The sequence below is a fragment of the Aquila chrysaetos genome, chromosome Z (genome assembly GCF_900496995.4).
Source record: "Aquila chrysaetos chrysaetos chromosome Z, bAquChr1.4, whole genome shotgun sequence".
NCBI lineage: Eukaryota > Metazoa > Chordata > Aves > Accipitriformes > Accipitridae > Aquila > Aquila chrysaetos.
In genome coordinates, this window is record NC_044030.1 from 41619973 (window position 1) to 41635699 (window position 15727).

Below are 15727 nucleotides of genomic sequence, written 5' to 3' on the forward strand. Positions count from 1 at the left end.
CTTTATTAAAGGGAGAAAAAAAGCTAGAGTTTACTAAGCCTTTGGTCTGCAGAATGGGAGACTAGCTTCAGGGAAAATGAGTACATTTTGCTAATAGCTGGATCCAATTTAAAAGGCGCCATGAGACAACAAATCTAAATCACTGAATAAAAGCAACATACTTAGAGATCTTAGAAAATGGGGTAATTTGAAATACAGTAAGAGCTGTTGTCCAACAAAATGGAACCTTTATTAAAGGTAGGAGGCATATGGGATCTTTATAAAACACAGGATCATAGTCTATTGAAAAAAATTATTTGAACAACTTGAATCTTAAGTGTTAATTGAAGAGTCTCAGAGGCCAGACTCCAGTCCAATTTGTAGAGGAAAAAATATAAACAAACTTTTTCAAATAACCAAGCTATGCTACTACAGATTAGTTTTAATTAACAAGAAGGAAGCTGGTATCTCCAGAGCACCGGAATGCTGTCCTGCTCCATCTGAAAGCATTTATCTCCAGCCTCTTCCTATCTACACGTAAATTGGATTCAAAAATTACATCATTTTCCTAGATAATTAAGGAACAATGCCACATGTTACAGGACAGTATTTAGACTAAAAAACAGGTTTTACAATTGCTTAACATGGAAGAATTACAGTTTAAGAATTGCCAATTTTACCATGCATTTAATGACTTAATTTTTTCCCTCTACCTTAGCTGAAATAGTTACTCTTTAATACACCAGCCAGGTTGCATCAGTGACTTTTCATTCTATATAGTCTGAATTTCAAATGGGCATTTGTATCTTTTATGCCATAGTATACGCGTGCTTTAGCATGCAAATTTGGTTTCATGAACACTTACCCAAGTAAGATGATCAGAGATACTGAAGCAGCTCAGAAGGAGCAATGAAACAGCCATGTGTGTTACAACTGTGCTGACAGAGTATCAGTTTGGTAATCTGAAAAAATGTACTCAACAGCCAAAAACCTACTGGATGCAAGCAGAATGGGATGCAAGCAGAATGGATTCATCATTCTGACAAGGACTTGTGATTATTATGTGTGCCAAGGGTTTGTCAGGAGACTGAGCAAAGAAGCTGTCTAACATCTTAAATGAGCTTGTATTTTGGACCAAAAACTCCTGGACTTTTCATAGCCTAAGTTATCTCTCGGGTCTCACAGCACTCACTCTGACAATGTTGCAGGGTCAAAGAAACCATGGGCAGATACAGCGTCACAGCAGCAGGCATCTTTCACGGCAACCTTCTTCCTGAGACCCTCATGGTGTGAGGGTTCAGTTAATGCTGTTTCTTAGAGCGCAGTGCTTTCTCAGTATTAAACACTTAATTCTCCAGAGCTACGGCCAAAATGATGATAACATTTCAAATTTTAAAAATGGCTTTTGGTAGCTTTACTCATGCTGCATTTTATTTTGAGTACTGGGAGGAACTGCTGTTCCATGGGGACAGGGGTGGCTGGACCTGAGGCTGACGGAGTTCACTGAGCCCCATCATGCTCTGCATTGGACACCACTGATTGTACAGGCAGCTCCATGCCAATTCCTGCCACCTCGGACAACCTCCATTCCCTCTGTGCATTCTGCAGCGTGAGTATCTTCACCCACTGAGAACTCAGCAAAATGTAGCACGGTCATTGAGGAAACCCTAAGGTAACGATGGGCTCACTAATCAAAATAATTTTTGTCAGGAGCTAATTGTCATTTTGAGGAGCCTACACAGGGGTCTAAATACTTTAAAACTTGGAGTATGAACCAGTCATTAAAAGGCAACTTAAAATCTAATTTTAGCAGAATACCAGACTTTAGACTTTGGTAATATTGGTAGCAATATCCCACTTCCTTAATTCATTTTACTCCTTCTGATTTTTATTTCTGCATAGATAAAGCAATTGCACACTATGAGGGGTGCTGGCAACAGGGGAGAAGGAGTTGCAAGCCCTCTCCCTCCTTCCTCCACTCAACAGCACTGATGGGAGTGCCATGGGTAGAGCTCACGCAGCAACTGCCTCCACTTAGTAACAGAACAGAGAGGTGTTGTACAATCAAGCTTTTAAAAAACAAATTCTGTTGTTTGGTCAATAGCAGGCTGTGGGACAACTGGCAGCATTTGAACCTGTAACTGCGCAAGTGTGCCAGCAGGTCAGGCAGCATGCTTCCATAGCTGTGCCAGCCTCAAGAAGCAATAGGTGCAGGCTTGAACATTCTCACCTTTATAAATGTGATTTCTGGGCATGTATTTCCTTCCCATCCTTTCCCCTCCCCTCCAACTGCACGCTCCTGTTTTAGCATTCACCCAGTTCTATGTAACGCAATTGAACCCTACTGTTAAAAAGTTCCTGTAGTACCACAGCCTTGCTTAAGAGCAACCTGATCAGATCCTTCTTCTCCAGCTCCCACAGACTGTACAAACGACTCCACTTCCACCTCCAAATAAAACACGTGCTTCTCCACAGCTACTGTGGAGGATCTTTCCTACATAAGCATACAGAAGCCCAGGAATCGCCAAACATGCTGCTTAGGAAAGTCCAAGCAGAGCGGAGGGCATCCCTGCTGCTCTCTGTGATCAGAAAGGCATAGCGACCAAAGGGCAGCATTTCGGGACAACTTTCATTCCTGGCAATGACACACACACTGAGGACTTGTTTGGAAAAGACAAATGCCCTTTTCTCCCTACCCCAGGTTCACAAACCGAGAGCTCCCAATTAGTGACCAGACACTCTTCTCCCTATGTGGGCCCCATCTGTGATCAATGACATCCGTGCTGGTAGAAGAAAATTTTCCAAATGAAATCAGAAAAAGGAAGAGACTAAGAAGCCATGTCTAATCCTTCTTCAATGGTGGCACAGGCAGCATCGCTCCTCTGGTGTCAAAGCTGTCACTGTGAATAGGTGACTCGGTTAGGACGCCTAGTTCTTTAATCTCAACGCTCCTCAGCCTGCCCCTCCTTGCCCTAACAGGAGACGGACACACAACAGGATCTGGCCTCCAGTTTCCACTCTTCTTTTACAGCGGACAAAAAAAAGCAGTGAGAGGACAGTGACCTACAGCACGGTTGGATGAGAAGAAGGCCACCAGCACCAAGGTAGTGTGATGCTTCAATAACGTCTGCTGGGAGAGTGTGTCCCCGCTGTGCCCAAAGGCTTTTCTCACCGCGTTCTCATTTGCACTGCCGCCATCTCCGTGCTGGGGGGAGCGGCTCCTATAGCACAGTGCATGTGAGGTAAGGAAATGTTTAACACAGCATGTGAACTCACTTAATTTGAAAAACAAAGGTTTTTAAAAATAAGCCTTAATTAAAAACATAAATACACTACTTATACTGGAACCAAATGCTTCCCCTTTCCCCTGCCTTTTTGGTATTGCCTGTTGAGCATGCCGGAGCGTTAGCGCTGTTCACAGCTTGCAGCAAGATGGAGATGGCAGAAAAAATGTCATCAGCTGCCTTTTTAACAATTTCACTGGAGATGTGTGCCGAGCTCCACTTTGCTGTGGTGCTGCTGGCTGTCAGGAGCAGGGCTGCCTTCTGGCTGGCGGCAGAAGAAAGGCTTGCACCACCCCACAAACCTCCCCGCACCCCCGGCACCGGGAGACGTGCCGGCATCCCAGCGGGACTCTGCCCCAGGACAGGGTGGGTCGCAGCCCCGCTGCCCGCGGAGCCAGCCCTGCGCCCGCACCAGACCCGGCTGCTCCTCGTGCCTTCCCCGTCCCTGCCGGAGGGCTGGCAGGGTGCTCGCGGGGCTTCGCTCCCAGCCGCCCTCCATCCCCGCTCGTCCCTTCTCCCAGCTGGGTGCTGCGGTGAGGATGGCTGCAGGCGTGAAGGCGCAGGCTGTGGGCGAGAAAGGACAGAGCGCTGGGGGGGCCGGGAGATCCCGTACCTCAGAGGGAAGAGAAGGGAGACCAGATGCCGGCCTCGGGTACAACCAACCTCACCCTGCAGCCTCCACCAAGAAGTACTGCAGGGACAAGCCCCACGCCTTCAGCAAGGTAAGACTGGCTTGGGCGTATGTATCTGTCCCAACTGACACCTCAAAACCAAAATACATCACCACAACTGCCTCTCCATCACCTATACAACCCCATCCACATTCCCTCTGACGCCCTACTGAAACACCTGTCTACAATAACGGCTAGAGTATCTCTGGTATCACCATAATTTTTTTTTATATCAACATCGCAAGTGTTTCAAATACTTCCCATCGCCACTGTCTCCCCCAGCTGTCTCCGGATCGGGTCTGTCTAGCATTTTTACCCATACAGTATTTGGATATGTATTTCAACACAAGCTATTTATACATGCACATGAAAGCATGCTGGGCTTATAAAACCAAATGTTGTAGTGGGAAAAAGCACATAAACACCCATACATCTGAAGCAGAAATCCAGCTCTCAAGAGTTTCAGATCAAGCACACCAACCGTCTGTTACCAATTATTATTAAGTTATAACTCCTGTTCAGCAAAAGGAAAGGCTGCTGCAAGTATCAAGGCAACAGTAAGCTATTCCCACTGCTTATGCCCCTCTCTCCATTTCCCTACGTCTATCTCCTCCCTTTTGTAACTAGAGGCAAAAAAAGGCCTTCCTTTTATCTTTGGCCTCCCACAGTGACTGTGGTGCAAACATTTGTGATTTCCAGGCAAGATTACTGTCATACACAGAATCTGGAGCTCCATATGAAAATGAGACTCAAATTCCAGGCAACGAACAATGTGGCTGCCCGGCTTTTCCGCAGCTTAGGTCACAGCCAGCCAACCCAGCCCGTGCTCACTCACATACTTCCAATTTTTCATAGTTTAAAACTTTGCTTCCAATTTTCAAACAATTAAACATGAGATTTTTACTCTAAAGACAAAGACCTTTCACATCACTCTGACACACACCCCCCTTTCCCCAAACACCAGCAAAAATTCTTAGGCGAAATATATATTGATTTTATAAACTCAGAAGAAAGATGCTCACTGCTGACATGAGAACATCTAGATTTTACTCCATGTTTCAGATTTTTGAGTCATCTTCTCCTCTTTTATTTCCTGCTCGCAAGAACACAGTGACCGTTGCTGCTTAGAATGATGTTTACCCCATGTGGAACACAACAAAATTCCTCTCCAGGACACTGCAACCCCAAAGATATTTAAATGGCATGGAGTTGAAAGGAGGACAGCAGACTTTTACCCACACATTATTAAGTCAGTGACTCAGCGGTGGGACCAGATCTGTGCGGCTAAGATAATGACATAAGAACCACCTACAGATAGCAGCTTTGAATTGTCCTGTTTCTTGCACTATTTAGACCTCACAGGCTTATGGCATAGCAGATTTCTTCCAACTCTGTGGTCCTATCCAGGCATAACCTGCATCTGCAGTCAGCCTCTATACAGGAATGAGAAGTACTAGATGAGCTGTTTGGATGTAGCCTCAAAATCAGTTTATTTTAAATAAAAAGTATCTTCAGACTTTTTTTCAGAATTAAAAAAAAAACCAACCACAAAAACAACAAACAAAGAGGATGCACCACACAAGCACAAAAATTCCTACAGCTTCATAATGAAAAAAACAAAACTACTGCTGAGAGCTAGGAGCTTATGTTTGTATTTTTAAAACTACATTCTCCTTGACATCCTGGCTGTTATGTCAGTGCTATCATACATAGGCAAATAGAGTAAACTTTTAAATTCCATGACAAGGCCAGGTGGTTTGTATTACAGTGCTACGTTTGTATTGCCCTACACAGAAATACTGTATAAAATTTCATATAAAGCAGTTGCACCCAATTCAGAACACCTTTGGGATTGATTTCAGAAGCCCAGAGGACTCCACCACTTCATTCTCCTTTCCGGACAATAGGACATAGAAAAGCAGGAACTATTTCCAACCCCTTCCTCCATGAATTCTTTGGATAAACAGTAAAAAAACCCCAAACCAACTGAATGCCATATTTAGTTTCTTCTTACCATCAGCTCCCCCACTTTCCAAGTCTTGCTAAATTGTTGGGCTGCCAGATAAGGAGGAAATTAAGTCCCCAAACCAGTTTAGAAAAACAAGGTGCGATAAGCGAACAGCGCTGGTAATGGCACCAGTCAGGGGCTTGGAAACTCCTGTTAATGCCACCCGGCAGTGAGTGAGATCACTTGGAACAAACGTGTTGCTGTTGGCTCCTGGAGGGGTGCGGGATCGGGAGTGCTGACTGGTGCAAAGCTATTTCCAGTGCTCTATAAATCTCGCGCCCTGATCATGCCCGTCAGAGAGCTAATGCTGATGGAGGGATTTTCTGTTGTTCTCAAGTGGCTGGAAAAGCCCCCACACTTTGTGCGTAGCGACAAAACAAACCTGAATTATAGCTACTCGAGATTATCCTTCAGTCAGTCTTACAAATTCATCCCAATACATCCACTCAGTTATGACGGGCCCATGAGCCACGGTCAGTCCCAGAGCACAACTCCCACTGCTGTAACTGGAAGCGTTTTTCCCTCATCCTGTTCCAATTTTCTTAGCCTCACACTGAATTTTGGGCCTCATGTTTGGGAGGCAAATGACATATTCCTAGACGCTACCCTTTTCAAAGTTCCTTTCACTGGGAAAAAAAACCAACTCCAGCAAATGCATGCTTGTGAAAAACTACCTTTACCAGTAGTAATACCAATACCATCGATGCCAAAGAGCCTGCAAACTGCATTTAGATGCTACACAAGTAAGAACATGAAACAGGGTGAAGACTCAAAACATATCAAGATCACAGAAGACCTCTTGACAAGTGACTGCTGCTCCAGTCAATGCATTTCATTTGTAGGAGAGGGGGATAGTCTACTGATAACCCCTTTACTAGTGAAAATGGGAAACATTTTCTGACACATATTCTTTGCCAGTATTTGCCAGGGGAAGTATCAGGAGAAGAGCAGGGAAAAACAAATTAATATATCTGTGAGGATGAGCATGAAAAGCATCAGACTGATAACAGCACAGAGATTTCACTTTCTCAAAACTTGCATTTCTTCTCTCTTCTTTCTTTTCCATTTAATGAGCATTCTGCCTCAGTAATGGCTGGGTATACAAACCTCAAATCTGACTTATTCCAGAAACAAATCTGGCATGCAGGCTGACTGCACTAAAGAGCTTTTTCTAAGTTCCTAATTCCTAAATATTGAATTGTTAATTGCAATTCAATTGTGAATAAAAAATTCTTCAGTGTAATCTCACCTATCTCTCGTGCCACAACAGTGCTCTGAATATAATGTTAGGAAAAGGTAGGTGAAATTTATTTTGCATCTGTGGTAAATTTTCACAGCAGCTCTGTAAGTCCCGCAAAACATACTCTCATACAGCTTATTATTCAATTTCAACTCAAGTCAAGATGCCTTGTTTTGTGTATGTTTAAATATGGAAGAAGTACAGAAACTATTTTTACTTTTGCAGAAGCAAAAATTATTGTGTTCACTCATCTTCTGAAGAAGGTAATGTCCTGTAATACAGTCATCAGTTCAAGCTGTTACCTTTTTCATCTACTGAATTGGTGGTTCATACCAACAATGACGTAAGTTAAGGGAAAGGATTGTGTATCTCCCTGTTCGGTTGCAACGCCACTATCTGAAATGTGCCTATCTGTTGCTCCATGGTCCAATCAAGAAGGACTGGCAAGCCTGTGGAGGTATTTGCAACACATTGCTAATTTTATTCAAAACCTGGAGACGGCTCCTGAGCCCCTGCCCCACAGCAGGACTAGCCCAGTGGCTGTGCTGAAAGGAAAGCCCACCGAGTGCCTTGTCCGCCTGGAAGCATGGACTGACCTTTCCCGAGCAGTTCCCTTTTCCCACCCAGTTTTACAGCATACTCTACAGAGCTCTGTTCCATAAGGGTGCCTTCCAACAATGCCCAGCCACAACTGGCAGGACAGCTGAATAACGCGGTGCGAGAATGTGATCAGCTCAATGCAGTCGCCATCAGATGGGATGCTTCAAGGCAGATATTGCATTGTAATTCATTTGTGTTTCCAGGTCTGCCAGCTTTTCATGGGCTAGGAAAGATCAATGAATCAAAGTTATTTTGCCCTAAACACCATTCTCACCACTTTTAGGACGCCAAGCACCTTATGTGGTTTGTATTAGCATGGCTGGATTTCTGTCAGTGAAATAAGATGCCACCACTTTATAGCCTTGGTCTCATAGGCAGACCTTATGCACAATGAAGTAGTTGTGTGAGAATGGCTTTATGCCACCCACATGACTGACGATACTATGATCTTAACTCATTTTACTCACATTTTCTGCAGAAGCAGTTATAGTCTCTCCTCTCCCCCCCAAATACACCACATTATGATCCTGAACACAGGGAAAGCATTATGTAAGTGAAGAGCATTTCAGCCAACTTGCTGAGACAAGGAAAACTAACAAAGCAACTTCCCATATGCTGTGCAGGCAAGATATTTTATAAAAAAAGTGATGCTTGCAGTAGGAAAGAAAGAAAAGTTAACTCTGTGGGGAAAAGTCTCGGGAAATACACCATAAATCTTTCTGCTTTGTCCATATTCTCTGTTTTTTATCACCAGGTCTTAGATAATTCAGCAACAAGTAGAACACACTTGCAGAAATACTGTCAAGTCTTAAAAAGGACTGAAAGTGTCACACACACATGCTACCCTTCTCCTATGGCCTTAGTGACCTTTTCCCTGTTGCTTTTTTTACTATTCTGCAGGCTACTCGGCCACCTTGTGACCTTGTGTACATACACATTACAGGCCTCTTCCTCACCAAATGAAGATGTTAGAAGAGAAATAATGGAAATAATCACAGGGTTCTTCTAGTTAACAGGTTCACTGAGTGTTATCCAGAGCTCCCAGTGTTGTCTTTAGATATTTGTAAAAAAATTGGAATCAGTTCACTGAAAGTCCTCAACAGCCTATGCTCAAACAAGGTAAGTTTGCGTAGTTACATCAAAAGAGGTGTCATCAAGGTTAGGCAGACTTAAAAAAATACTAGCAACCAGAAACGTTCCACGCAGACCAGCTCTCCATGTTCTGCCAGACGCTAGATATTGAATAAATTAAATATCTGTATAAAACAGCCACCTCAGAAAGAAACAAAACAGAAACAACCCCAGACCCACCTTCAATTCTGTTATCCTACTGCACTGTCTGATGGCAACTGTAGCTGTGTTAAAACATATCTCAGTTCTCCTTAGTCAGCTGAACTTCCAGCTGGACTTTGTCATCTTCAAACTGCAGCCAGCTTCTACTATGCTTCTCATGGACACAGGACGTGGTACGCCATGGAAGTGTAGCCTGTCTATGAGCTATCTTATTATGCAACAGGAAGTGGCACAGCAAGAAAAGGGGGAACAGGAAGAGAAAACTGAGGACACAATCATTCTTCCATGCAATTGCCTCCCACTCGTCTGACCAGGTCTGAGCCACAATGGGCTCAAGGCACTGAGAGGTGATGGAAAAATGGCTTTAACGTTTGAAACCTTCATTGCTCTCCAAACATTGCTTAAAGATATATTGGATATGCTCAATTCAAATAATTCATATCAGTGAGTTTAATCTCTGGAAAACAAACTTGTAGTTGTGTGCCTTCTTACATGTTCCAAGGTTTGAACAGCAAACGGAAAATAAAATCATGATTTGCTACAGAAGTGGACTGAAAAAATTAGGAGGGAGTCACAAATTCTACAGTTAGGCAGATACCCTACAAGTCTCTTACAGCACCCAAGACTGGGAGCAGACCAGTTTGAAATGTGATTAAGCCATCAGCATCTCACTTCTGGCTCTTGTGGCTCAAAGGTTGCTATCAGAGATGTGTTAGGCATTATGAATCAGAAATATGTTACCTAACCTCTGATTTTTTTTTTAGCTGAAGCATTCAAATAAGTGTCTGTATTAGAAGGGAGAGGCTACTCTCTTACCACCCTCTGAAGCTACGTATCTGTGGTGAGACCTCATTTGAGAGAGGACAGGAACTACATTGAGTTGCTGAGGAGATCCCAGGAAGGACACAGCTTGAGCACTCCTTGAAGAGAGATCAACAGTTAAATTCCAGGCAAAGGCTGACTCACACCTCTCTCCTCTCCTGGCTGCTTTGAAGGAATCAAAACAAGGCAGATAACCTGCTGCAAACCCTCCTCTCCTTTCTGAAGTACGGTGTGCCCTTATGTTGGTAAGACTGGACGCGCACGTGGTAACAAGCGGCCAGGAGTACCAAGTAGTGCTGTTGGCAACCTGCACTGACCGAGGACAGACCTGCATGTCGCCATGGGCAAGTGCAGACACCGCCAGGTGCACGCCGTTTTACAACAAGTGTGCTGAACTTTAAAGTCAAAGTAAAGATGCTTCAGAAACACAGATACAAAAGCTTTGAGAAACACGAACTGGGACTTCCCATGCTATACTTGTGTAGGACAACACCATCCCCAGCAACAAGCTCTCTTGCAGCATTTGTGAAACGAGTTAGTGAGCTGTGTTACACAGGCTTCTTGATGTCTGAACTGTAAAGTAACTCAAAGACAAAACAAGCCCAACGCACATGTATCCCATTTCTAGTCAACCAGGCTCAAGCAACCTTGGGCAACTTTTCTCCAGTACCGTCCCAGTGCTAGCTTCGGTGTAGTGCTTCAATGCCAGCATGCTACAGGACTGAAGTGTCCAAACAGAACATTCAGGTCCTTTAAAATAGGCAGAGACAGGGAGGTGGTTCTCTACTGATTTCATCCCAACAGTAAAATCCACCAGGCAACTGTACCCTTTACTCCTCCCAACACGCCTACCTGACGAGGTGAGATTATCCAAATCCTTTACTTTTTCCACATAAGTACTACAAAGCGTGGAACGTTCTTGCCCTTGCAAGCATACTTAGCAGCACGTATACGCGCTATTCTTTGTATTCCCTCTGATGCTGTACAAAGGCCTTTTAGTGACCTACAATACATACAGGGAAAGGCTTCCAACTCTCAAGTGTGCAGACAACATTTTATGTACAGTTTTCAAGAGCAAACTTTGTTTATAACACAGAAAAACATACTACTGGCCATATCACTGCTAACCCTGCTGGAAGATTAATGTGAATTTAAATGCTACTTGTCAAAAATAGGAAAACCAGTTCTTGTTTCTTAACTTTCTGCTGTTGGATGGAACACAGCTGACAACCTTCTTAAAAACAATACCTGAATAAAACCTCTGCCATTGACAGTTTTATTTTTTTTATTGGCCTGCATGCAATTTTTTATGCTTGTATTTTTAATGATTCATTTCTGATGCTTAGTTACTGAGAACATTTGAACTCCAGTAACACAACAGGATCATTGTAAGTGACTAATGTCTTCACAAATTAAATCTAGACAAGAACAGCTCAGCTATAGGCTTGGACTGAGGTTCTTTGTCCCTGTGTCACGACAAGAAAAATCCCCTGTGCTCATACTGGAGAAAGAGGCATGAAAAGTCCTTCCCTCAGGTACGTGAGGGTGTGTAAGCTAATGTTCCCTTTAAAGGACTGACTGTAGGTGTCTGGGGTCTGATGACTGGTAAAATGCTAATGGTAATGTTATCTTAGTTGTACTTCTCAACATCTGCTAAGCCCTTGGCTTCACCTTGTAAAATAAAATGGAGATTATGCTCCTTTCACCGAGGCTGTAATTTTGTGGGGGTTTTTTTTCAAAAAAAAAAGAAAAAATTCTGACCGATCGCTTGTGTACTTTTGTACGACGCTGCGAGGAAGAAAGCGAGCATGAAAGTGGAGAGGTATGACGCTGCAAGGAAGAAAGCAAGCATGAAAGTGGAGAGAAGGGGAAAATCTGAGAAACCAAAGCTTGTGGCCTGGTGCTTACAATTCACAGGCATGAAGCAGCAACACCACAGCTATTGCTTTGATCTATCTCCCTATTAATTCCTCTTCCCATTATAGAACTCCTGACATTTCACTGGTATTCAGATGTGATTAAAATATATTCTAATACCTATAAATAGAAAAGTTGGTTCAAGTACTAATTAAAAACAAATCTGGCATTTGGAAACCTGTATCAACAAAAAAGTAAAAAGGTGCAGTAAATGGCAACAGTGGAAATGTTGTCTATTTTTTTCTGAGAAGAAGCTAGACCTCTGTTCTATTGATCTTTACATTAATGTTTGGATTCCCAAGTGTTTATAGGTGTCCACCCAGCACCTTCAGCATAAGAGCAACAAAAGAGATTTTGCTCTCCCCTACAATTTTAATTATTGCCATAAAGTTCCAATTATAATAGGGTAAGTCATGCACACTGACTTTCTGCAGCCTTCACAGGAGTTTTTAATTAAACAAGAGTCAAATGTCTTGTTACGTTTACCATGCTCCCTTATTGCACATTAGCTTGATCATATGCTACTTCATAACTAACCCTTGTTTATATATAAATCTACACATCCTTTATCTTCATGACTGATTCCATCTTCTCACCTCCCCTCCTGAATACTACGTACTTGAAGCAAAGACTCATTGCAAGGGTGCTTTCAGCCACAAGTTCTGCTGCCTTCATTGTCACAAATCTCCCAGCTTGAGAAATCCATGGGACTCTATAAAATAGCCAGTGCTGTGTGTGGTAATAAGGATTTACTGATTTTGTCTCCAAAGACATTAAGGTCTTTGGAGCAGGGATGCTAGCCTCATATGTGCCTGTGATGGGGAAGGCACATTTACAGTATCATATAAATCCGTGTTTTCCCCAGGGACTGTTAATATCCCTGGCACTTATTAGAAGCAACTATAAAGAACTGATTCCGCCTTGTCGTGGTTTAACCCCAGCCAGCAACTAAGCACCATGCAGCCGCTCACTCACTTCCCCCCAACCCAGTGGGATGGGGGAGAGAATTGGGGAAAAAAAAGTAAAACTCGTGGGTTGAGATAAAGACAGTTTAATAGGACAGAAAGGAAGAAAATAACAACAACAACAATAATAATAATAGAATTGGAATATTCAAAATGAATGATGCTCAATACAATTGCTCACCACTCACAAATCGATGCCCAGTCAGTTCCCAAGCAGCGATACCCCCCTGCCAGGCCAACTCCCCCCATTTTATTTACTGGGCATGACATGGTATGGAATATTCCTTTGGCCAGTTGGGCTCAGCTGTTCTGGCTGTGTCCCCTCCCAGCTTCATGTGCCCCTCCAGCCTTCTTGCTGGCTGGGCATCAGAAGCTGAAAAATCCTTGACTTAGTATAGCAACAACTGAAAAACATTAGTGTGTTATCAACATTCTTCTCATACTATATTGAAAACATAACGCTGTACCAACTACTAGAAAGAAAATTAACTCTATCCCAGCTGAAACCAGGACACGCCTTAAACTCATGCCCCAAACCAGAACATACTGTAGTCTCTCTGGAAAGCAAACTTTTCTAAATCCTGAGTGAGACTTTGGAGCACTCAAACAGGAACAATATGGGTTGACCCTGGGGAAGAATAATTCTAGACCGTAACAGACACGACTGCATTTGGAGACAATACTCACAACTAGAATAAACTGGGCCCTAATATACAGCCACCATGACATAGTAAGAAATCTAACACGTGAACAAATGTGCTGCCCAAGGTACATGTACAATAGTTACGACACCTAGGCTGCACCATCTCTTACTACCACGGTATGCAAACACACCTGGACCCACACAAAACACACAGAAATACTGAGTAATTAAGGCATCTGAAGATGCAACAATAAGGGAGTTAAGAGCATTCAATTTCAGACTTAGACATGGAAAAAAGAACTTGAATAAGCCTGGATCCTAGTGGAACACTATCACTCCTAGTCAGCAATGCAATGCCATACATTAGGGAGATTTTTTTGAAGTGAATTACCTCAGCATCTTGCTCCCGGAGCTGGTACGTTTTCTCTAAGCACTGAAGTATTCTAGGACACAACGTCTTCTCCTCCAAGAGAGACTCCAGAAGTAAGACCAGCTGGTCAGGGAGAAGCTAAGAGGAAAATAAATGTCGTGTGTGAATAAAGATCTCTACTGACTGAGCAATTAAATGGAAACAAACCACAGAGGACAAGATTGTGATAACCTGTGTACTTTCAACTTGAAATACAACAAGAACTTCTAGCCGGTTTCTGAAAAACCTCAGGGTTTACGTGTCCGTGTTCTGAAAGGCTCTGTGCTGGGGCCCAATTAAGACTAATTTTCCGTGGCTTTCATTACTATAGTTAGATCAGATCTAAACCATGCTTATCTTATTGAAATATAATCATAGCTTATTAAGTAAGATTTTTATGGAATACATATGCTAAGTAATTCTATTTTGTTTGGGCTTGGAAGGAATTAAAAAAAGAGAATAATTTACAGTGCATAATTTCAGGAATCAACAGACATACGAATGTGCAATTTTTAAGAATGGCATTTTTATCTGTTATACGACCAATTGCACAATATTCTTACAGTGAACAAAGAAACACAACACAAATATATGGCCCACAAACAAGTGTAGTAATGACACATTTTGAGGCATATTTTAGTGCAATGAGTCACAAGCCATCCATCATTACATGGTAAAGATGCATGAATGTTATGGTTGTGGCACACACAGTATATATCTATCTATACATGTATGTATCTTTAGTAGTTAGTCGCCTGACTCCAGAACCTATCATTTTCAAGTTGAACCTAATGTAACCTAAAAAGAAAAAGCACAAGAAGTCTGATGTAGCAAGTGCTTAAGTGGTCTGTTTAATAGGCTTATTGGAGGAACAAATAAATAATTCAAACAGAGCTCAGAGACAAATTACACCAGCTGCCAGGAAACATTTATTGGAAATTCAGGGTTCAGGGTGATCAGTCAGGAGTTTGTTAAATGCCCCAAAGCTTTCCCCACTATTCGTCATTGTGGGGCTCCAAAAGAGGAAGGAGGAATAGAGGAACAATGTGAATTTAAGCTTTTGCACACAAAAATAAACCAGCACTGCTCACTTCTAATGTTCTCCAGACAGATTAAAGAAAAAAGATATCCAGTTACTTTAACGCTACTTCCAGCTTTTATCACTTTTGGCGATTCTCTGCTCCTGCCTTGCTGCCCATGTCCCACTCTGCTGCGTCAGTGTGCTAAGCAGGTACAAAATGAAGTCACCTATAGGAAATGCCTCTTCCAACAACACAGCCCACAGCCCGGGCTGTTTATGTAGGCTGAACAAGTCTGGACCCTGATCTCTGACGGCAAGTCCGTGAAGATATCAAGGATCTTCTGATAAGTCTTAACAACCAACTAAGCAACATGACATTTTCTTCCCTTTTAGTCTGACATAATTTAGCATTAGTACCTAAATCAGAATACAGAGGAAAAGACATCTCTAGGATTTTAATGCTTTGGTTTGCTTGCATTTTGATTTCCTTCCATTTTTTTATTATTAAAGTTGTATTCTTGGAGATAGAAAAAAAATGCACATCTACTGGCTCTTAGCAGAACATTTTCTAAGTGATACCAAAGCCTGCCAACAAAATGGAGTTGTTAAAAATAGTCAGACATGCAGAAATACTGAATATTTCAATTTCAGGATGACTAAAATGCCAACTTGAATGTTTATTGCACAGTCCAACAGCAGCTGCCTGGGGGATGGTGAGACACTCTAAAAAATAAAACAGGGAAGGCTTCTGGGAAGTGGCTCTGCTTGGCAACTGAAGTCATTTTGAACACTAATAAAATCTGGAATGCTACAGAGTACCACGCACAGAAAGGTAATTTCTGATTTAGAAAGCTTCCCCTGCTAACTACAAAGAC

General features: G+C 42.6%; 1 protein-coding gene across 6 annotated transcripts in view; it reads right to left on the reverse strand.

Annotated features, from left to right (window-relative positions):
* LOC115336437 (aminopeptidase O (putative)) overlaps window positions 1–15727 on the reverse strand; it is a 207707-nt gene that overhangs the window by 11625 nt on the left and 180355 nt on the right. For all 6 annotated transcript variants that reach the window (XM_030003316.1, XM_041120724.1, XM_041120726.1 and 3 more), the window contains one exon: window positions 13814–13930. In XM_030003316.1, coding sequence (XP_029859176.1) covers window positions 13814–13930 — 117 coding nt within the window. The remainder of the gene's footprint in view (window positions 1–13813; window positions 13931–15727) is intronic.